The sequence below is a fragment of the Thermobia domestica genome, chromosome 4 (assembly GCF_964235325.1).
Source record: "Thermobia domestica chromosome 4, izTheDome1.hap1.1, whole genome shotgun sequence".
Taxonomy (NCBI): domain Eukaryota; kingdom Metazoa; phylum Arthropoda; class Insecta; order Zygentoma; family Lepismatidae; genus Thermobia; species Thermobia domestica.
The window spans coordinates 225607911-225633414 of NC_137457.1; the positions used below are offsets into that span (position 1 = coordinate 225607911).

The 25504-nt window shown below is 34.6% G+C and overlaps 1 protein-coding gene across 1 annotated transcript in view; it reads left to right on the forward strand.

Moving 5' to 3' along the window:
• The window catches only part of LOC145683878 (uncharacterized), a 55013-nt gene extending 34597 nt beyond the window's left edge, over positions 1 to 20416 (forward strand). The window contains exons 2-5 of the mRNA XM_081755509.1: positions 3028 to 3232; positions 9795 to 9976; positions 14061 to 14204; positions 18561 to 20416. Of these exons, the coding sequence (XP_081611635.1) occupies positions 3028 to 3232; positions 9795 to 9976; positions 14061 to 14204; positions 18561 to 18668 (639 nt within the window). The 3' untranslated portion in view covers positions 18669 to 20416. The remainder of the gene's footprint in view (positions 1 to 3027; positions 3233 to 9794; positions 9977 to 14060; positions 14205 to 18560) is intronic.
• The last annotated feature ends 5088 nt before the right edge of the window (positions 20417 to 25504 follow it).

Here is a 25504-nt window from a genome sequence, read left to right on the forward strand (position 1 = left end):
CTTGATGTTAATTCAGTTTTGAAGTGAGTAATGTACTCGCACTATTTCTTATTTGCCTATACTATATTTTTTATGGTGTTTGTATTATATTAATATTTATAACTCATTCATACATATATCCAACAGCAAGAAATATAAATCGAGGAAACCGTAATTAAACAATAATAACAAAAGGTAATGTGTGCAGGAAACTAGTAAATAAGTGAAAAGAACAAGATTACATGAAGGCTAAGACCACGAGAAAAATATTAATAAATTGATATTGTGATATCTGAAGTAACCGAAAACCAGCAACAAGAAAATGATTTACTAAAAATTTTTCTATCAGCCTCTTTTGTACGTTCGTTGGTAGGAAATAGACAAGCCAACCTATCTCCTTACTAACGAAATAAAATAATCATAGTTAATATCATTGATATCTGACATTACCTTTAAAGTAAGCAAAAAATGAGTAGTAATTTTCTAAAAAAAAAAAAAATTATTATCCCAAGCAAACTTGCAAGTTTTTTTTTTTTTTTTTTTTTTTTTTTTTTTTGTAAGCCTGAATTTTTTTTCTCACTAGTAGTTTATTCGTCCATATTTCTTGTGTATTTCTTGAAAAGAAGAGCTTGCACAAGCAACGAGGAAAATCTCAAACAACAAAATTTAACACTAAATGTAAAATGTAGCTTGGAAATCAACTATGGTTCATAATCTTGTAAGTGCTCAAAATTAAAGAGATGAACAGTCATAGAAAAAAAATACGGTCACAGTTTCAAAAATAAAATAATGCATTAAGAAGATTTTTCTAAAAAATGAAGTTGAGTGTATCCTATTTCGCCCATAATTATGTACTTCTATGTACAGTGGAAAGAATTATTGTGACTATCATTCCATTGTGCATATCAGTGCTTTCCATTCAGAGCGTTGTCGCTCAAATACAGTATCACATAGGAACGTCAATGACAGTTTAGAATCATGGGTAAAAATAGATCTGAAGAGGTAGGGGGACGCATTACGTTACGCCGCCCCCGTGCCTATCTTTGCCCATTGTAATTTTATTAGAAAGTTGGGGTACGCCACGTATATTTTCCAAAAGCAGGGGGACGGCATTTCCCCGCGTTCCCCCTCACTTTTATCCTTGTTTAAAATGCTAAAATAAACTCTACCAATAAATTTCTCTTTAAAAGCAATTTATCTTTTCGCATGCAGGACATTCGGTATAGCCATGTGATTACTGCACATAAATGAGGTTTCGATTCCACGGAATAGTAAAAATAGTCCGAATTGAATGTTAAATTATAGGTTCACATTTCATTATGCCGTCGGTGCTGAAAAGATAGGTTAAATTCAAGGCAAATAAATCATACTTATGGAGGGTTGCGGCCATTTATATTAGGGATGCGCACGATACAAGATTTGAGACTGTCTCGTCTCGAAAATGTGCTGTAAAAGCGATGTCTCGACTCGAAAAATGTATATTTCTCTATTGGAAGAGCTGTGTCTCGACTCGAATTTTGTCAGGAAAATTCTGTCTCGACTCGTCTCGTGCGCATACTTAATTTATATTTTCTCTATTAGGCTATATAGATTTCATGATTTTTTGTTTTGGTGCCCTCCCAAATCTTTTCAGGCTTTTCGCTGTTACCAAAATATTCTGTGAAACGAAGTCCGCACATATTTTAATTACTTAATCTATAATTGAAATTTAATCCTTTTAGCATGTCTACTTTTTTAGGTAAATTTTAGGCTTTCACTCAAACAGCTACTGCTTCCTCACTATTTATCGTAAGATCATGGTTCATACCTTTTTTTCAGGATAGAGCATACTTTCCAACGGTACCACTCGCATGTTCATATTATACACCAGAAATTAGAAAACCGGGAGATTTTTTTTAAAAAAATGAAATTTTTGCGTCCCTGTGGCTCGGGCCTGGTAAAAACACATTATGTACATAATACGCGTCCAAAATTTCAATCTTGTATCTTGAAAACTAAGGTCGGGAGAAATTTTGGAACTAGTCTGAAGGTGACCCATTTTTCATATATATATATAATATGTATGTATAATACTTAATGTACTGCGTCAATACTATTTGACCTAGAGTTATGGTTCAAACACCATCGGTACCATTCACATGTCCGTATCGTACACCTGAACTGGAAAAATTAGGAAAAATTATCTTTTTTCTGAAAAAATGAAAATGAAATGAAATATTTACGATCCACGGTTATGCCGATTAGGCTAAAGGACACGGTGATGATGAGAGATGAGTGAAATGGTGGAATGAAGAAAGTGGGAGGATACGGGGGGAACCCCGAGAAAACCCACGAGCGCGGTGTTTGTCCACCACAAAGTCCACACCGCACGAGCGGGCATCGAACCAGGGACCCCAAGCACCGGAGGTGAACGCTCTACCAGTGAACCACCACGCCCCCATTCTTCTAAAAAAGAAATCACCTCGAACACGAATACTTGCGCCCCTCGGACACTGTCCCGGTTTCACGTAGATCTCAAAAAAAAAAAAAAAAAAATAAGAAATACCCAAAGGCACACACTATCTGTATGCAAAGTTTCAGTCTGATATCTTGAAAACTAAAGGCGTGAAAAAAAATTGAAATTTGCCTTAAGAAAAAAAAAGTTACGTCCCTCTGCCTCCACTTGGTGCCGCCAAGTTGACTATCCAGTTCCAAAACACATGTGGGGTGCTCTTTGGTCCATCCTTGACTTGACCAATTAAAAAAAAAAAAAAAAAAAAAGCGGTTTAAATACCTGTTATAGAACCTAAATAAGTGGTTAAAGACGATACTGCGTCATGATATAAAAATATATCATAAATCCTAAAAGGTAACCTGTACGATAGTTGTTTCTGCTATATTTGTAAACCTATTTATATAAGTTACTTTACTTTTCTGTTATGAACAAAACTTAATCAAGTGTTTCTGTTCTACTTTCGATGAAATTATTGTAATAAATTTCATTATACTATGTTGATTTGAGAATAAAGGATTCCTTTGTAACTCCTCTTTGTTTTTATTCTTTTTCAGGCCCAACAGGGCGAGAAGCAAGAGCATTTATACAAGATTCTAGTTATTGGTGAACTTGGTACTGGGAAGACGTCTATTATAAAGCGTTATGTTCATCAGTTTTTTTCACAACATTACCGAGCCACGATAGGCGTTGATTTTGCATTAAAAGTTCTTAACTGGGATCCAGATACTAAAATTAGATTACAGTTATGGGATATTGCTGGTAAGTTACAGTTTGGCCTGAATAGCGTGTCAACACTCAAATTCTTAACAGGGATTCACTCAGTGTAATATACATGTCACAGCATAAAGACATATCATTTGTCACATATCAAATATGTTAATAGTACCATGTTCAGAGTAAAGTGAGAGTCCTGTTTATCATTAAAAGAGCGCAATTTAATTGCTAGCAAGAAAGGAAAGTGGCAGTTAATAAGCTGTTTCGGAACATGAAAATTGAGGATATTATTCTCCTAATAAATGTTGATTTATTCAATTGATTTCTTGCGATTCAGTCAATTTACTGAGTGTTATGTAGTTGAAAGCCAATTAGTATTTTTCTGTGAATCGCACAGCCATTTACTTGTTTGAAGAGAAGCCTCGCGATCTGACTTAAATAAAAGACCCATACATCTTGCCGTATTACATCACACGGAAACTTCCTTTGTTAACACTAGAACGATGGCTTGACTTACCCTTAATGAGGAGACGCAATCATTTGACTCCCATAAGAAAATAATGGAAAAGTGTCGCAAATGTTATATTTTTGGTATTATTTTTACTCTCTAAATGTTTATATAATGGATTTTTTTTTTTAATTTTTAATACTTACAATGAATATTGTATATACGTAATTTAACAACAGAACATTGATTTTGTACTATCAGCATATAAGTAAATATACGTAGGACATATTTTGAACATAGTTAAGAAAACAATATAATAAATGTAAACCTATACAACTTTGTAATGCATCAGAGATTGTGGAATGATTTTTTGTTTTAATAGTACTTTCACTTACCCTTCCTCATAGCACTTCGCCAAGTTTATGTCCGTGTAGTATTGCCACTTTTTAAGACGATCACAAAATATTCTACGCATTAGAAACAAGTAATGCTCTTCTCACCAACGTAGGATTCACATAGTTTATTATTATTATTATTATTATTATTATTATTATTATTATTATTGTAACGTACCGATTCTATTGGTAACGATACATTGTAGATTTGAGTTGAACGTGGTTTGAATTTGTGGCTTCTGTTGTGTTAAGTTATGCTCACTTTGTTATCATTGAGTTTCATGTGAGCTTATTATTCCAGTATTACGTTAAACCCCTTTTTATTTATTGTTTAATAACGTTACGGTTGTATTGTTACAGTATACGTAATTTTTACCTGCGCCATAAACAAATTGCTTTTAGTTTCTTTAGATGTAACTGAACATGAATGTGGGCATATGCAAAACAAATTGGATCAAGTACTGCTTCTCTGACACGTGTTATTCACACCAGCCGCCATCTTGGATCCTCCATATTGGATTCAAGTTTAGGTTTTTTAAATGGGAATAGGTGCATGTGATACATCAGATTCATACAAAATTTTCTCGGAAATTCATTGGGGTAGTAAATTTTACGATATCTTGTACCATTTGGAAGATATTGCATGTTAAATGTGAGGCACTCACAAATGCAACCATTTGAAAAGTTGTGCAGGGCCCCGTATGTATATGTGATCTCTTACGTGATTTATTGTTGACGAAATGTTTTCTGAACGTACATACATACAGACACACAGACGTAAATAGAATATGGTAGATCACCAAAATCTGGTCGTATCTAGATTTACATTAGGCATTTTGTTCGTAATACAATACTTCCTTGTTATAGTATAGCATAAAAGTAATAACAGTCACTCACAGAAATGTTGTAAGATTATTATGACACCAATGTTGTAGAGAGTTTATTTATACCTACAGTATTTTTCCAGTTAGAAATTGTTTTGATTTGTCAACATCAAAAACGTAAGCGTAACTGATATTATTCTGCAATGTCTATTCGCGAAGTGCCTAGAGGGATTTAACATGTAATATCTCGCAAATGGTACAAGCTACCGTAAAACTCACTACACCAATGAATTTTATATGAATTTGATGTATCACATGCACCTATTCCCATTTGAAAAACCAAAAGTTGAATCCAATATGGCGGCCGGTGTGGATAACACGTGTCAGAGAAGCAGTACTTGATCCAATTTGTTTTGCATATGCCCGCATTCATGTTCAGTTGCATCTAAAGAAACTAAAAGCAATTTTGTTACCGAGCGTTATAGTAGTGCATGATTGAATTCCGGGTATATGAAGGCTCATAAATATGGAAATTACCCATATGGGCCGCTAAAATAGTACAATACACATTGAGCCATGGAGAACTTTGCATTTAAATCAGTTTTACATGAATCCCGAGGGGACACTTCACGAATGTACCTTGTTAGATATGGTATATAAGATCGATGCTGATCTCGTGATTCAAAACTCCAAATAAGCTAGATAAATACTAACACAATTTAGTAGGCCTTAGCTTAAATTAAGTCGGTGACAGTATATAATATATATTTTGCATTGTAGTTGTTCGGTTACAATATACCTGTGCCATCATTGGCCCGTGTATTCTATACCCGCAGGCCATGTTTTGGTTAATACATGAACAAAATATTTGTCAGTGGAGGTAAAAGCTGGTAAATAACCAGTAAATGACTGTGGCCATATAATTGAACTGTACAGATAACATAACACAATAGTAGTACGGTAGTGTCAACGTACGTGATATTCTAGTCCTATAACATGGCACCGCGTTAACGTATAGTAATGTGAACTACCGCGTTACATGAAATGTACACTTACATGTAGTCATTCTTAAAATTGAATTGTTCTATTTTCGTTAGTGTTTGTATCGTTAACATAACGATATTACTTACTCTAAATTTATCCGGGAGCACTTTGGAAATGCTATAATACGTTGATTCATGCTATATATCGTGCAAACCATTAATATTACTATAAGTTTTTTTTCGCATTTGTTTAATATTACAAGTATTACGTTACTCATTTGTTTCGAGATGGCTATGGAAATGTGCTACCTGACGAGATTAGGTGAGAATAAGAAATCGATTCTAGTACGATTTAGAAAGTTAAATTTTTAGAATTTATATATATATATATATTCAATAATAATAGTAAAAGTCTCTAAATCTGAGCTGTTAATGATTTTTATATTTAATTAGTACGTGATATATTATTTGTTATGTGCGAGTGAGCATGCTAAACGCACAGATATAGATGAAGAAGAAAAGAATCATGTCTAATTAAACCAAAGTGACAAGGAGTGATCCTATATTGGAAATTAATTAGCGAAATTGCTTTCTTTAGGCGAACCTACGTAAATTTTGCATCTTGGACTAACCTGTAATATGTTTTGTGATATAAACATACTCCTATCAAAATTTATTTCTTAACCTATATTTGAACGTTGTCACTGGTGAAAAAGTTCGCTTCGGCCATGACTGAAATGGCGTTGTGGAACAGAAGGAGCTGTTAGCGGCATCAAGACTTAACGAAAATCCATCTCTGTAGAGGAGTGAAATTTGGTTGTGTCAGGGGGCCCTGCCAGTGCTTAAATCCATTGGAACTCAGGTAATCCGAAATTTTCCTTAAATTTTAGACAGGCAGGAAATTGAAATTTATGAAACCAAGATGGCGCCGACAACGCTTCATTATAATAACTACCAGTGTAAACTTAAGTGACTGTGTTTTAAAATTTTGATATATGTGATGAGGATGATGAATATCAGAATGTTAGGTTAGAACTTGTACGTCGCAACACATCTCAAGCATTCTTTAATCGTCTCTCCACCGATGCAGTTTGATTAAATAAACGTCCGTTAAGAGTTTTCTAGAATATTAACTATGAGGGGACTAACGTCCAATAACTCCAATGTGTCTGGATAAAACAAAGAAAATCTGATGTTTTGGGCGTAGATAGTCCTTTAGTATACTGTAACACACAGCAAAGCGCGTTTTGTGTTTTTGAGCAGAAGGGAGTCAGAGTATTAAGTAATAACGTCATACTCTAGGAGGTGTTTTGTTCATAAAATCTACTGGAAATTTGTTGTTGTGAAGTAAAATAAAGTAGGATGAATGGTTAGTCCGGTCAAGGCTCTCAAGCTCGCTTTCTTTCCGCTAGTTGTAACACTATCTTATCAGACCCAGCAGCACTGGTGAAGAATGCCGCTATCAGCAGAAGGCGAGGAAAGTCAAAATGGTCCGTAAGTATTCCTTGCTCTTGCTGCTTGCTATATCAATGATACTCAATCATGTTTATTCTTGTTTTAACTGTCAACTCATGCTGGAGACTGTTGTCCTTTCTTTTGATCTACATTCTCAAGTCAGTGAACACTTACTCGCTGTAAACACTGACAAATGCCCAGTAGATTTTATGAACAAAACACCACCGAGAGTATGACGTCATTACTCAATACTTTGACTCCCTTCTGCTTAAAAACAAAAAACGCGCTTTGTTGTATGTTATGGTATACTAAAGGATTAATTATTCCCAAAATTTCAGATTTTTCTATCCAGGCCCATTGGAGATATTGGACAGTGAAATATGCTAAATTGGCATAATTCTCCAACTTTACGATTTTTTTCAGGTCTTTGGGAGCAGCTACAGGTCAGTAAATTTGTATATATCGACTTATGACCCCGGGCTACATGCACACACAAATTCAGACCTCTACATCAGTTGTTTCCTCTTCCCAAACATGTTTTTAATGTCCAAAAATGTTGCTACTGCAGACCCTGATTTCACCCCCTTCAAGTGGTTTTAGGCAAAAATGTTAAGAAATCAAAATTTTAGCCCTGCACGAGTTGGAGACGTCCAGCAATTTTCAATTTATTGGGACAAACACATGCTGAGATATTCAAAACAACGTAAACGCCTAAAATCGAAAAAACGCAAAATGGCGCCAGCCAGGCGCTTATTTTGAAAGGTAGAAAATTGAGTGCAAACATTGAACAAAACATATACTTCTATTTTGCATTGATATAATCTAAAATTGCTGTAATATAATTTTGTTCTAATGTGTAAAATAATAAATATTTCAGTTTTAATTATTAATTTGAAACAAAGTACCTCGCAAAGAGCTTGTATTAAGCACACAAAAATGAAACAAAAATTTACGGTTTCGATAATTCAAATATAAATACAGATTCTGTAAATAATAAATAAATGTACAATTTTATGGTGTTCTGTGATGTCTTTGTCATTGCCCCCTCAGTCTTCATTTCTGCCCCCCTAATAAATCAGACTGGCTACGGGCCTGGTTCGCTAGAACCGGTTGTTAAAATATTTCGAGTTCGCAGAACCGTTTGTTATACCCAGACATAACAGTAAGTGTTACCCAGTTTTCCCAGGAACAGTAAACTTTAGTTCAATTAACTTTGTTTTTAGAAACACTTACAGCTACAGGGTTAAATATATTATCTCTCAGAAGAAGGTATAAGCGTTTATTTCTTAATCTCAAGTGCTCAGATATCAAGAATGAGAACTGGGATCACATGAGTGTAAGGACGAGCGTTATTTTATTTGAAACGCATACATACCATTATCAACAATTGTCGATCCATTGGATTAAGGTCTTTCCAACACTTTTTGACAACCATCTATTTTGAATAAGTTGCTTCCAAGTATATATTCGCAGCGCTACCTAATTTCGCCACATCACCTTGTATTAGGATGCTGTGTAAGTATCTAGTTATCATTTGTGGTATGCAGTAAAAACTCTGCTTTTGCTGCCTTGTATGATTTGTTTCCTAAGATAGTTATATCTATCTACCTACCTATCCATATCTATCTACACACACACACACACACACACACTCTCTCTCTCTCTCTCTCTCTCTCTCTCTCGTTCAGAACCGGTTGTTAAAAAATTAGAATAACACCTCTCGTTGTTTTCTTTTGTCTCAGTTTTCTGGCTAATAGAAAAGGCGTAAGAAAAAGTTATCAATAGTGATATTTTGGCCCTGGGTGAGGAGAGGTTCCATCAAACGAAGAGCAACGAATTCTCCAAGAGATAGGTCATAGTTCAGCTAAATCACTTGAGTAACATAACGCTACTTCCAGACAGTGGTGTATTATAAAAGAAAGTTATATAACGTGTATAACTTTCTTAATATTAACAAGTTATTATCTTCTTTCAATAACACTAGTTTCTCTAAATTTTTCGCAAACAACAATATGCACTAAGTTATAGCCGTTATCAACTTCATATGCATTCTATCTCGGTTTCTTATAATACTCGCAATCTGGCAATGCTGTAGAAACTGCTCGTCGTAAAAGTCGTATCGTTTGTACGTATTCCCTTTACTACGTCGTAGCAGTGTAATAATAGGCTGGCAGACTAGTCTGTTGCTGGCAAATTACCCGTTTCTGCGGAAATGAACTAGTAAGCAAACGGAAGTTATACGAATAATGAGAGCACCCAATTTAGGAGTATCTTGGAATCGAGTGGAGAGTGAGTTGTCATTACTCATACAAATCCCATTCACTCTTCTGAGCAATGTATTGAAGTAACGTCTAGCAGAAAAATTAAGTACTACGAAGAAAAATGTGAATTTTTATTTTTGCTAGTATTTTTGTTACAGAGTAGAGCAATTATAGAAAGTTCGTATGTAAGCCAAAATCAGTACAATAACTGTGGAGTTTTAGTATCTTTATTATGTTGCAGGGCAGGAAAGATTTGGTAATATGACAAGAGTGTATTATAAGGAGGCAGTTGGAGCATTCATCGTTTTTGATGTGACCAGAACAGCAACGTTTGATGCTGTAGAGAAATGGAAAGTGGATCTCGACTCAAAAGTGCAGTTAGCAAATGGTTCACCTATACCATGCATATTGTTAGCAAACAAGGTAAGTTAATAACTATGGTGTTGTTCAATTGTTTCAGTTTTATTGTGTGACGTCCCTTTCATTTTACTTTAGGATATATTGGCGTTCAATACACATAGAGAACATTAAGATGCTATATTTTGATACTATGCACGCCTCAAGGGAACATTCGTGCTTCCTCTTATCATTATAATTCTGCTTTCAGATATTATAATTTGTGTAAGATTTCTACTCATTTGTTTACTTCAGTTAGGTTAAAAATAGTGAGAAAATCTTAAGTAATGTTGGGAAATCAACCAGTTGTATTTCACAAGTTTAAAAAATAACATCAGTATTATGTTTTGTATCACTTACGAAAATTCATTTAATACGATGGCTCAGAACCCTTAAAATTTCTCATTACACATATCACAAATACTCAAAATAATAGTTTAGGGACAAACTCGCATAAATTGTAATTTACAAGTTGAGAATAGCCTATTTGAGGCTATCATTTAGTGCATTTTAAGATTGTAACTGGATACGCACACTGTGCAGCTAAATGTTCGTCTGGAAATGTGAATCTATGTACAGTGATTATACAAGTTACACATTTCCAGCGTAACCAGATTGTGTAACAACTATGAATCTTTTCGAGAAACTTTTACTACAGTGGCAATAGAGTCACTACGTCTCTTTTCATTGATATTACGGTGGGTAATGGGAAAAATTTTATTCAGTGTGATAGGTAGTCTCCTTCATTTGTATTTACAAAGCTCTACTTGTCATCATGAAATGGTTCCTATAATTTACAGTAGCTGCGCGTTCGCACTTTAATGTGCCGCTGTTGAAAGTTGTATACACTACTTTAAGAGTGCATTTAATCAGCGTACATTGATATGGCAATGTTGATAAATTGATTGAACTATGTTGATCCTTTTACTATATCATTATTCCGATGGGTTCTTGAAAAGCCATCAGCCATTACGCAGCACAGAATTCATCACTTTAACTTAGGTTCTTCTTTTACGTTTTGTGGATACATGCTTAACCACTGATCTTTGTTGTATGTAGCGTCAGGACGGCATACACATACATCTTCGCTGCGAAATTTATTATCACAATACTGTTTTACATTTGTTTCGTAGCTGAACTCCGCATGGAAAAGTGTCAGTTACATACCTTTTTCAATAGTGCTGAGTTTTGGCGTCATTTCAGTACAACAGAATTTTGCTTCACATCTTGTGAAAGAGTAAGAAATGGACTTGGCAGCTGCTCGAGCATACACGTTATAGCACACAATCGGAATTGTCTGCATAAATCCCGATCAGCACACGCAAGTGCTATCTGTAAAGAATCTTAACGTAAGAATAAGGGTAATTTTCAAATACTATAATTAAAAAACAAACTTCCTGTTGAAAATATGTAGGCAACTCAGCTATGAAGACAACAGATTTACAAAGTTTGCATAATTTGTTATGCAAAGAAAAGAAATATTAAAACGATCTTACTTCATTTTATTGTGCTTTATTGATCTTGCATCCCGTATAATGAAGATATTGTCAAGAATATTTTCGAATCATTTCCATAGTAGAAGAAAAGCCTGTACAATAAAAATTTAAATGTTGAATGAGAATTGATATACATGTATATGTGATTAACATGTAAAACATATAACAATGTGTTTTTTGTCTATAATATAGTAAACATGTTCATGTACCTCTTTTAATACCCCTGCATCTTTAAAAAGCAAAAAACAGAATGTTATTCTGTTTATATCACATCGCTTTTGAAGTGTACTCACTTTACGAGAGACCTCGCCGCCATCATTTATGGTCTTTTATTCCCCAGCACTGACTATCGCCTGAAATCGAAGTTTTCATTGGAGGAAACTGTAGCGTAGCCGGACAAAAGAATTCTTTCCCACTGAATAGAGAATATGCATACCTAACCATTTCCTAATATTATCCTTAGTTTAGATAATAATTTTGATCGCGGTTTTAGCTAGATTTAGCCATGTTTAGTGTTAATACTGTAACCATTTTTTTTTTTTTTTTCGAAAATCGGAATTCTTCATCGCGAAGAAAAATGGCTAGTAATAATATTTTTTAAAAAAATGTTCTATCAAGCTGAAGTATCGTTCAAAACTGAAAGTAGTAAAGTTAAGAATGATATACTAGGAAATTGCATGTCATTTCGTTTGTCATGAAAACCAAGTACAGTAGTTTACAGAAATCAAAGTTGTGGACCGCATCCGTTCTAAAACGTAAGGAAAAAAACTGTACGGATTTTCTTCACTTACCTGCTTGATTCTGGAGATGTGTCCGATACAAATACCAAGAAAATGGGCACGTTAAGCAACATGTATTTCCACCAGCAATTGTTCATTTGTTTCTGGTGTGTTCCAAAGATGTGAGCTACATTTAAAATTTACAGTGGTTATATTTTGCATTGATTTATAAATATTATAATTTAAGAGAGAGTTAAAATTTTTGTTTAAATATCTGGAAGGGGGTATTTAAAGAACAAATACAAGTAAAAGAAGGAAACATATTTACATTAAAATAAAGTAAGACATACACAAGTCTATTTTTATTTACTTAGTAGACGTATTGTTTGGAACCGAAAATGTGACTTTTAGATCCTTGCACTTAGACTGAGAGCGAAAGTAGTCAAATCATGTGACCATGCATTCAAAATTACCAGTAAATGTTGGCATGTTCACTTTGACAGAAGGTGAAATCACCGTTGTCAAACCACAAAAGCAGCTGCACAGTGGCTTAAGATTTTGAAAAACTCACACGCTGAAAGCTTCAAAACACTTGCGTGTATAAGTACAATATGTTGGTATACATAATTCTTACTTTATAATTACTTCACATTCATCGTATTGCAACCAAACGTTTTGTTTCTTTTTTGGCTTGTCATGACAATCCTACCAGTGTGCGGGCAATGACAATTTGACAATTGATTGTTACTTGATAAATCCATAAGAAGGTAGAGGAGAACAGGAAAAATGTCATTTGAGATTATTTGTAAGGTATTCCAGCGACTTACATTAATGCAGGGGCGTCATTTCAGACTTAGCTTGAGGTGGGGAACGAGCACCAGCGACATAAGACTTTCACGTTTGTACTAATATATTAGTAGACAATCGATTAAAGTATGTGTGTTCATCAAACTCTTAAGGGGGAATTACCCCCTAAATGACGCCCCTGCATTAATATAGTGGTAAAGACTCAATAATTTTAATCGTAGTGTATGGAAAAAAATGAGATTTATTGTAAGATTTAGTCAAGTGGCCGAAAACGACTTGCTCTTAATAAAATCAATTATTCATTCAGCTGTGCTTTGTATTATGAAGTGTCCGTTAAAAGAGGTTTCGCTGCACTACAAACTTTTTACCATGATATATATGTCATATTATGAGACAGACCTCTTCTATTCATTAACACCCTCAGACAGAACTCGGTCAATTTTCTTTCCTCCCGAACGTCTTAGTAATCTCTTCCTAACGGACACGAATTGTTCTCAGTTCATAGTATCTAGGTAGAAAATTTCTTTCCCACAAAATGTAAATGACCTGTTAAACCACCACACAGAACATATTCAAATTAAACTTGAAATGCTTCTTTTTACAGATGGTGGCATGTACAAAGGTGTATCAAAAAAACAAAGTGAATTTTTCTCTAAATCACCGATTTTTTTTTTAAATAGCTAATCAATGTTGTGTATGAACCATGTATCAAAACATGATGCAGTTTCAGATATTTCACGTTTTTCAGTAAATCGAAAATATATCGTAGTTTTTGATACGCAATTGTACTTGAAGAAAATATACGCAGTATATTTTGTAGTGCACGCACCTGTAATCACATCCCCCCAACAGTGCTTCTGTTTCTTTATAGAGGGATATTTCTTTCTCATTTCCCCATTAATTCTAACACTGATTATAGTATTTGGATATTAGCCTCTATTTACAATCATATCTAATTAATTTACTGTACAATTCATATAGTTACCTCATGAGCTGGAGCAATATAAATACGTGTGACGTCCGTATATATGCCTAACTTCTTGGAGAGAATATTTCTACTGTGTCATGTTGATTATTTCAATTTTTTAGTGTGACCAACAAAAGGAAGGCTTAGTTAACAACGCTTCAAAAATGGATGAATACTGCAAAGAGAAAGGATTTGCCGGCTGGTTTGAAACGTCTGCGAAAGAAAATATCAACATAGAAGAAGCAGCTAGATTTCTTGTTACAAAGGTAAATTTCGGAATGTATCTGAGAAAGTATTGAATTTTATTCACTTCATTCCCTCTTAGCCGCAGCATTATGTATTTTGAATGTTATTTCTTTTTTTTTAAATTTCAAAGCTATTTCACTATACTAGATCCATCAAAGGATAGTATAATTTAATTTAATTTAGTTTAATTTAATAAAATTCACAATGCAAAACAGTGCGACTTACTGGAGATCGAAATACAGTGCGCTGGGCGATACACTATTCCATCTTTTCCTAGACCAGTCATATTTGTTCACTTTTTAGGTTCGTCTTCATTTATATATACGAGGGCTGCTCTATATATTTCTGGCCTAATAATGAAAATACGAATATTTATCAACGAAAATGGTTTTATTGTTTTTCAAAATATTCTCCATCAAGATTTATACACTTTTGCATGCGCTCAAACCAATTTTCGAAGCACTTTTTCCACTCCGATTGAGACACCTCCAAAACATGGTTTTTGAATGCTTCAACAGCATTTTCTGGCGACGAAAATCGTTGACCACGCATTTTTTTCTTGATGTGTGGGAATAAAAAGAAGTCATTGGGTGCCAAGTCAGGGCTGTACGGCGGATGACCCATCACTTCGACGTTTTGGCCGGTCAAAAATGCGCTGGTTTGAGCCGATGTGTGAGAGCTCGCATTGTCATGGTGCACAATGATTCGTCTTCTCTTGTTCATTTTTCGAATTTCTCCGAAGACTTCAGGCAAACAAATGGTGGTGTACCACTCAGAATTGACCGTCCTACGTTGCTCAAGCGGAACAGTCGCCACATGACCAGTTATGCCGAAGAAACAGGCGACCATTTGCTTCGAAGTGCTTCTTCCACGAACAACTTTCGTTGGATTTGGCTCGTCTTGGAAGACCCACACGGTCGATTGCTGTTTTGTTTCGGGCTCATACGCATAGATCCATGATTCGTCACCTGTGACGATCTTATAAACGTCTTTTGAAGCACCGCGATCGTATTTTTTCAGCATTTCTTTACACCAATCCACACGAGCTTTCTTTTGAGCGATTGTCAAATTGTGCGGGATCCAACGAGAACAAACCTTTTTTACGGCCAGGTGTTCATGCAATATCGAATGTATGCTGGTGGAAGAAATGCCTAGGCATGCCTCTATCTCACGGTAAGTCACATGACGGTCTTGCATTATCAGTTCACGTACGGCATCGATGTTTTCTGGCACAACGGCTGTTTTTGGACGACCTTCACGGAATTCGTCTTTGAGCGAGCGTCGGCCACGATTGAATTCGTTGTACCAGTTTTTCACAGTGCTATAGGATGGTGCTTCGTCGCCATACAAAGATTTAAGTTCATCGATGCACTCTTGTCGTGATAATCCACGTCGAAAGTTGTGAAAAATGATCGCACGAAAATGTTCACGAGTTAATTCCATTTTTTTGCCAAGTTGATTTCTTCAAGTACCTGTAAAAGAAAAAAAAATTGTCGTAAGTCAAAAAGTTCTGAGTACATTTATGCTACAAAATGTCAAACTTTCCAATGGAAATGTCAGATTGCACCTGGCAACACTTAGTGTTGCCTAGGCCAGAAATATATATAGCAACCTACGTAGACCACATAGACTTTGCCTCGGAAACACTTCATACGTCTTACGTATTGGCTAAAATATAGGCATTGACGTAAGTACAACGATTGTAAGTTGTGATACAGTTTATGTTATCTCAATGGCTGAACATTAGCCTGAAGAGCGAAGAATATGTGTCTAATCGGAGGAAAAACTGGATAATGTAATGGTTATTGCATCAACAGAGTAAACCGGAAATCTGCAGTTCGATCCACGGCTTAGTCGAAGAGGATTTTTGTATATCAGTTGTTTCGTTATTTCTCATGTGTATGCTGATTTTAAGTAAAATCTCTTGGGGCCACGGCAGAACAGTCATCTCCCTGGCTCGTTCCCAGTTCTCGACAAGTTGGCTTTTATGATGCGAAAACACCGTGTGCATGGGTTCTCTCCGACTTATCCTTTTTCCTTCCAATATTTGTGTGCATTCCATCCTTTCACTCATTACCATCACCGTCACTCTTAACTTTGGAGCATAAACGTAGGACGTTAAAAAAAAAAAAAAAAAAAAAAAGTAAAATCTCGTCCTGGAAAGAATATTTTTGAATATTGTCCGTTTGTTTGCTTATTTTTAAACACTTTTCTCTCGAAGTAGTTCTATGTAGCTTGGGTTAACCAAATAGAACTCGTGTAATCGAAAGTTACAAACATCAGCAGATTAAGAATTATCTATTTGTGGAAATTTGACCAACTGCTTTCATAGATGTTGAAAAAGTTTAACTTAATTATTGGGCAAGTTCTTGTTATAAGAGTTAGGAGAATAGTGTGTTCTTTTTAGGTTTTGGGGTTAAGTATTTGAAAGACTGAAGTTGTAAACTGGGTCTTTGTAATATGGAGAGTATATGATTATGTATTTCGGTTAATACTTTGTATACAACAGAATATGCTAGTTCTATTAAGCAAACCGAATTAAGAGATATAAGAATAAAGGCATATGTTCGTGTTTGCCATTTATGTTCATTGTACTTTGTGTACAGATCGTATTGGGTTATCCTATTGTATTTTAAAAGTATATCAACTTAGTTTTATTGAAGCTAAGAAATAGTTAATTCCTATTTTCAAGAATTCTGGTAAAAGTTTTCGTTAGTTTCCAACAAGAAGTACCACTAAATACCGTCACATAATTTTGAGATCACTGTAACAATTCAAACTTTTCGACCTGATTCTCCTTTCAACTTTTAATGCAATGAAACCTGTCGAAGCTTGTTATAATTGGTTCTACAGTGATGTAAATACACTGAGTGAAACGCATTTAAGAACACTTCATATTGATCGTTCGTTTCGAATGAAATTCACAACTCAAATTGTGACGTATGTATAGAGGGTGCTGATCATAGCTAATATAGAAGGCCTTCAGTTAGTAATTTAAAGATCGTCTGACAACGCGACAAATGCAGTTATGTGCATGAATTTGATGTGTGTCAGTGTGTGTCTGCAATATCAGGACGCTGACGAACACCCTGTGCAATTAAGTGATTTCGAGCGTGGCTATATAGAGGGACTGCAAGAGGTTGAGTGGTTGTTCCACAAGATTGCCACTTACGTAGTCGTGACATGTCAGTGATCCATCGATGGGAGGCAGAGATGTGCTCTCGCAACGCACCGGAAATGTCTGGACATAAAGACTATTCGGATCGTCGTAACTGACAGAACGGGGACTCCAAGTACATTTAGTCCCATAGTATCACATGTAAATTCACGAATATTAAATAAGCAAATCATCTTCATTATAGCTTGGGACCCAACAGTTCAATCTGAGAGATGTGCTTCAGAAATAATTGTGGTGAGGTCTGCTTTCCCGCTTTCTTCTTGCATTTACCTCCTAGCACCTGTTTATCGCTGGGAACATTTACGATAGTGTCGAGACTGCAATTGTATGGCTTGGTGAATGGAAGACGGTGATATTGAGCCATTTGAGTCATTTTTGTACACACTAGCGGCCGTGTGAGTGTTTGTAGATGTGCAGGTGGGCGCGGAAAATCCAGAATGCTTTCACATTTGCCATACAGGACTCACATATGTAATTCTAGTGTCGGTACATTAAGCTACACGCTGTGTCTGCTTCTGGTTTTCATTCAGAGAGTATAGCCAGAGTGTCATGCGCTCGTCACGTCGCCAACCCTATTATTTTACCATTCATGAACAATTTGTGGGACTAGGCATCCCGAAACTCAGTATGCCATGAACGATATAATGGCTTGATATCCAGCACTTACCTCCATCTATAAACCAATTTCACATACGGTAATGCGCCGGTTTTTCGTATCGAGTGTTCCACTTTAGCAATATTGCTTTCTGTGACGGGAGTAAAAAGCTACTTGGATGCGAAGAATCAATATAGTTTATTTCCTGTTTGAACTTCTCAACCCACTCCCAAACTTGTGTTCGACTCATACAATTGTCACCGTATTGAACTGTCATACGACGATGAATTTCTATCGGTCTCGGCCTTCTTCAACAGAAATCGAACGACATTTCGCTACTCCAGCTTAGAGTAATCATGCAGGGTTGCTGTCATATTGAGTATCTGTTTTCTTGAGTCTCGTACGCGATGTTCTAGCTAGTTCTAGCCATTAATTGTTCTAGGATGCTGTCACAACATAACTAATCTATAACAATCACTTCTCATATTTGAGGTTTTTTACGTAATTTTGTCCCGTTATTTATTGAATGTGCCTTATATTTGTATATTACATGTTTATAACATGGTATGTTATGTACTAAAATAATTTTACATTCTATTCCAGATATATCAAAACGACAAAATTTCACGTAGTGATGAGAAAGACTCCGATAGAATTGCTCTGGATGGTCATGCTTCACGGGATCAGTCTCAAAAGTCATGTGCGTGCTGACATAGTCGGATTTCTGGTCTTAACAATATAAATATTGTGACAGTCCTTGCTTTTTATAAAGCGACGCCTTGTTTTAGGTGTTGCAGTTAAATTTTCGGTACCAAGTTTAATTTGTCTTGTTTTTTTAAATAAACAGTTGAGAGAATGAAAATGAACAGTACAAAATATTTTGAAAAAATATTGAGATTTGTGCCATGGTTGTTTTAGTCATAATTGCTTTTACAGATTGTGAGAATTCTATATTTGAATACATTCCACGTGTCCATTAACTTTGCCATATAAAGCTTCTTCAGAAGTGTTGTGATTTTTTTGAGACTTATTATATAATAAATGTGAACTAATTCTAATTAGAGAGTATTTAATATCAGTTTCTTAAAGCTTGGATTCAATTGTAAATAAGAGAATCGATATTTTGTGTAATTGAGACTATCTTCATGGTATATTATTAATCCTTTGTAATGAACAAAGCGCTGCTACAGAGTTCGATTTGTTCGTAGAAGGAATCGTGCGTCAATTACAGAAAATATTATTCGTGTGTTCAATTCCTGTACATTCCAAATGAATAAATTTCACTCATTCCCAGTTGTGGAAATATACCTAAATACGAACAAACACTAAATTCTAGATTTGCCTACCTCAGTTGCTTGATAATAATCACGACCATCATGTCATGAAACAATTTTAAAACTTTGAACTTAGTCATGTGATCATCGAACAAAAACAAATCGAACACTGTCCATTATATTTACATAAATATGTGAAATATAGAGTGGAAATTGTACATATCAAAATTTTACAAGAAAGCCTGCGAAATAGTACCGTTATGTAAGCGGCAAATTGAGTAATTTCCTAAAAAGTACGTCCGATATTTTGTCACTTTCTTAATTTTGATAATAGCTATGTGTGTCTAAATATGTATGTGAATAGTTTCTAGGAATTGTGTGTGTAAATGAGCACTTGATCTATTTTGTTTTTATACTTGTGTAGTAGAAATATATATGACTGTAAAAGGTAAAGGTCAGAGGGGATCATGCAGTTTAAAGATGTACTGAATTTTGCATGCTTTTGAATTCTAAATTATTATTTTTTTTCTTCAGTATATAGTAGGATCAATTTGTATTTACATCCAAGTATTGTGAAAGTGAAATGTGTGCAACGGTTTGTACATTTCAGTTGGACCTTGTGTTGTTATAGTAACTTATAAATCTACATCTGATGATTGATTGATTTCAAGTATCGAAGATTTTTAGTCCGTACTTTCGAATATCTGTATTCATTTTATTAAATTTCTTTAAGAATATAGCAAACTATAGTTGAGAAAAATAATATTGTTTCAAAAATCTTTTATCTAGGCAGTATTGGTATAGTAAACCAATAATAAATGATAGTGTGGGGGATATAATTGTGCTTGAATTGATTTATAAAATATTTCTTAGTAATCATCGCTCGTTGTTTTCAGAATTTTAAAGTTCATTTTCTATTTGTAAAGAAATTGAAACCCAAAAATAGTCTCTCTGCAGGGTTATAGATAGTTACTTTTTATGGCTTTTTATAACTGGCTTTACATTGAATTTTTAATTGTTGTAGTTATTAGAATTTTATGTTTGTGTATATTGTATGTATGTCTACTATGTTCAGTTGTTGGTCTCGTAAAAAAGTTATAAAATTCCTATAATATCACTCTGTTAGCATTGAGTGATTGTGTCAGTGTGAGCTCATAAATGAATAATGTATTGCTATACATAAAATTCCGAATTTTATTTTTAACTTGTGTCAGTTGTCCGTAACACAATTTTTTAGCAGTGTTGCAGACAATCAGTTTCCTTGATTAAATGTATGTCTCATTAAGCTGATTATTCTGCGAACAGATGTTTCCTAACTATACTATAACACAGGGGTTTTCAAACTGTGCGGCGCCCCTCCCTGGGGGGCGCCGAAGGTTGTCATGGGAGGCACAGGGACTTTTAAAAAAATATCCTACAAAGGACCATATTATATAATGCAATACGCATACTGAAGTCTGCACCCTTCTTCTTCAGTTACACATAGTGTTCTAAGCCTTTGCATCACTCTGTCCCACATACGATCAGGAATATCCCTTTCACTTTTGGCTTAAACGTGTATAATGCTTGTTAGACGTCCACTAACGATCTTCTGCTTTATCTCTGTAGAATAGTTGGTCTTCTTAAATGAGTCTGGAATTAGGTACGACGCCATGAGAGCTGAATTTTTCTTTCTCTTAATTTTCTATTATTATTTTTGGGACGATTCTCGAGTATTAATCTTTCCTAAAGTACTACCACCATTCACAAATAGTCTTGTTTGGTTTATTTTTGTTGGTCGAAGCCATCTTGCGTCTTGCCATTTCAAAATATGTTCCGAGATTTAATAAATTGTGAAGTTCAAAACAAGCTCATACATCCTATTGACTTTGCTCAACATTTAAATGTGCCGGTTTTTATTATTTAAATTCCCTCTCTGCTCGTATCTTTCAGTTTTAACATAAATATCTGACGTATCACAATTTATAATTATTAAGAGCTGGTAATAACATCAAAAGGTGTAGTCAGTGTGTACAATGTAAATCACTTGTGTTAATGTGGTATTTCCATTAGTGATTAACAAACGAAATATAGTTCACCATAGTGATAGTCTTTCTTTTATGAACACATGTATTTATGTTGGTGAAACATTTCATTTTTGACACGGGAGACGCGTTCAGTTTTTGGTGGTTGAGGAGAGTCTCAACTACAAAAAGTTTGAGTACCCCTGCTATAACGTATTCAAAGTTCAGCTTCTAATTGTGAGTTTTTAAAAACGTACTTCTTTTGTTGGGATATACTATCTTGGCTACAAGCAAAAATCATTATCTGAGTATGGGAAGTCAATCTGAAAATATTTCTAGTGAAAAGTATACATTTTTCATTAGGTAGTTTGCTTTTAGACAGACACCAAAGTTTTCGTTAAGAGTGTATATCTTAAATAAAAATAACATCTGACCAAAGCAAATACTTCATTATTACTAATGTGAATTTCAGTATTCCCGAAATTGAAATACAGATTAGTAATAAGTGTTTGTTTTAGTCATTAGTAGTGTATTTTCACGAGTGTTCCTCTATAGAAAAAGCACGAAATCTGGCGAGATAAAACCTACAACACACATGATTTTCAAACATTGCGAAAGGTGAATTTATTAAAGTTATGTAACATCCATTCAATAAATGAATTTCTTGTTACCACAAACTTCACATATTAACTGCTGAACAATTTTAAAGATTATGTTTACTTCAAATGACAATTGACACATTTATTGGTAAAATTGGAACTGCGCCAATATGCAACACTCGCAGTGTCAATGACACAAACTTATGAGGAAATGCGATATATTCTTAATACAAGCAAATTCATGTGGAGAAGTACTTAAATATGTTTCTATTTCTCTAGTCATGTCTGTTGGCAAAGAACAATGGTTGCACTTCCTGCGTTCCAGTTGTCCATATGTCGAAACTTCCCTAGTGTCCCTCGTACTAATTCCACTTAGCACACGGACGTCCACGGGACGTCCGAGACTGATCCACAATGGACAACAGGACATCCCGGGATCATCCGAATTTGCTCCTGGGACATCCATAGGACCTCAGCAGGATATCCAGGTGTCAGTATTTTTTTAATGACGCAGCTACGGCTAATATCCCGGAAAATGGGATATTCAAAGGGACCTCAAAGGGATGTCCATTGGTAAATCGTGGGATAATATGGTCCTAGGTATGTCCGGCGTGGGATTTCCTGTCCCATCCGGGACGTCCCGTGGAAATCCGTTAGGACGTCCATGGGATGTCTACTCATTGTCCCGATAATCCCTGGAACTATTGGGATAACTGGAGTAAAAATGAAACGTCGTGTGCTATGTAAAATGTAAGAAAAATATGATAACTCAATTTCGGCAAAAAAGTGACTTGGCATAGTTTATCTCTCAATCACAGATTTACTATCAAGCTTATTGTTGTGATCTACTGGCTAATATGTGTCTTATATTTGGTCATTAGTTAAACAGAACTTAAAATTTAAAGAGTTAATCAAATTTTAGGGTATATTTCAAAAACCATAATATGTACTGCCGTCTTGGTAGTATCGTAATGAAAGAAACTTAAGAGTACCGGTATATTTCAGTATTAGTTTCATTTCAACAAGTGGAATAGTTTCCGTACAACATCCGTTTTTAGGTTTATAAATTCTTCTGACCATTTTCTCGAAAATTACACACGTGCTTTTACATTTACGCAAATCATTGTGTTCAGCTCAATAATATCTATCGATTGGTATATGTCTCATCTTTGATTTGTTCGTTTGTTTGTTAAGCTCTTAGAATACTGTAGAATGACACCTTACCAATTATCTCACTTGGGGAAGGACAAGACAGTAAGGTTTAATAATAATTGTAGGTAACTGAAAAAAAGTGAAGATGTTCTATCTTCACAATATACTTGCTGTATATTTAAAACAGAATGGGGAGTAAACCAAGAATAAAGCAGTTTCTATTAGCGTATTTATTTACTTATATGTCCAGTTTTCGAAATAAGCATAAAATAAAGTTGATTGCAAAGATTGCAACGATATTTCAGAAAGATATAAAACAAATATTGACTGCTGATTAATTAAATGTGATTTACAAGTTTATATTTCCCGCTGAAACAGCTAACTTTGTGTGAAAGATGGGTCTCAGTAGATACATATTGTGGATTAACTTCCCTTGCTCATGATTCCATGATGTGGAAGTCTCTGAAGAAACTTTTTTTTTTCTTTGTCTTCGTGCTTCAGAATTTAAAAGGAGAAAATTTAAGGGGTATAGTTTGAAACCACGAAGCTTCCATATTTATTGATAAGATTCTTCATGTTTACTAAAAGTACCCGCAAGTCAAAATCGAACCGCCTCTGCATTTTTACATTTCGAGTTCCGTGTGTATATTAAAAGGTCACGTGATTTTCAAAGAATATTATAATTTCTACATAAACATACATAGGTAAATTCTTTGAACAATGTATAATGCATTGTCTAACTTACAAGATAATACTACGATCGAAATTAGCTTTAAATTACGAAAGCAAGCAAGAATTATTTTATTTCGTGCATGAACAGTTCAAGAAAACTGATACTGGCATAATCCCATGTGGGTGAACGTATTTAAAAGTGACAGATTTAAGTAATAAAATATCATCGTAATAATGTTTAAAATAGTCACTTGTTCAATAACAAGATCTGCATTAAATCAAAATATGATATGACTGCAGAGAAATAAAGAAATTTAAATAAGACAATTTAATTTCATGCCAACCCACTTTTTTCATAATGATTTTAATTTTCCAGTGTATGTTTAATTTTTATTCTTCTTCGTTTTAAATTTTACCACTATTGCTAAAGTAATCGATATTAAATTTGTATGTGGTGCCTACCTAGGATTTGGTCAGGATGGAGGCTTAAACATGTCTGTCATTAGATTTAAATCGGTCTTAATTATAACTTCTGTTGAGTATTAACCCCATATCTTCAGAATCATCATCATCTCCTGCTATCGTCTCATAAAATGTCATTTTCACTGCTATTCATATTGTTCGAAACAACATTTTCTTAAATCGTTATCATTAGAAACAGTACTAATCCAATTTAAATAAGATAGGAAGTAAATAAACTTGTTTCTTGAAGTTTAAAGAAATAAGCCACAATATAGTTGAATTAAGGTTTTTACAAAACCTTTTGCACTAAAATATATTGTACTATCTCATACAACGAGCTAGAAGTTAGAATTTTGTAGAGCTCTTAAATGTGATTAACACGTTAGCCGTCAAGCCATATTTCGGAGTATTTTTCACCCCACTATTTGTGCATCAGAAGTATGCACATGGCGGCCAACGTGTTTAACAAAAGACATAAATATTTGTTTTAAGTATCGATTAATCATTCCAGCATATAATATGGGATTAAAATGTAGCAAATATATATATATATATATATATATATATATATATATTATACAAGACTAACACCAATTAAATTATATGTTTATCAAGGACTTCGTGAAGAAGTTTACTTAGCAATTGAAGTTTTCTCTTCATTAAACCTTTCTAATAGTTATCTTAATGATACATCCGTGCATCCCGATACTCGATAAAAAATATTTTAATCAGAAAGATCGACTAAGTCGTTGAGTAATTGTAAATTACACTCTCTCTCTTTCTCTCTTTTTTTCTCTCTCTCTCTCTCTCATCCTTTCTTGCTTTAAAAAAAAACATTTCTGTAAAATTAATATACTAATATTAATATTAGGCACACGTCTAAATGATACACTGCTGGCCATTAATATTGAAATACCAGGAAAGACAAAAGTTGGCAACAGCAATTTTTGTAGCATGGCTTATTTATCAGGATGAAATAATTATTCTTACCATTCTGTGCAAAATACCACAGCGGGTTGGGAGGACAGACTAAGATTAGTATCGTTGCAGCCACCATAAATGTAATAATAGCGGTGATGTACTGAAGTGTAGAAAGGAAGAGAAACGTTGGATATCCTGCACTTTTGAGTTTTGCCTAATTTCAGATGCTGTAGTCACGATTTCGGTACCTATTGCGCGAGTCTTAATGTGATCATGGGGCGAACGTGCTTCACAAACAATAAATTAGGTGCACGCCTAGCCAAGGAAGCAGTGGAACATTATGTCCATCCAGGAGTTGTTGAGTATTGCATGCCTAACGCATTTCTTTATTGGAGAATAGCCCATAAAAAACTGTTAAAGCAACGTCGTAAACATAAGAACTGTCAGTGATGTAACTGTGGTTA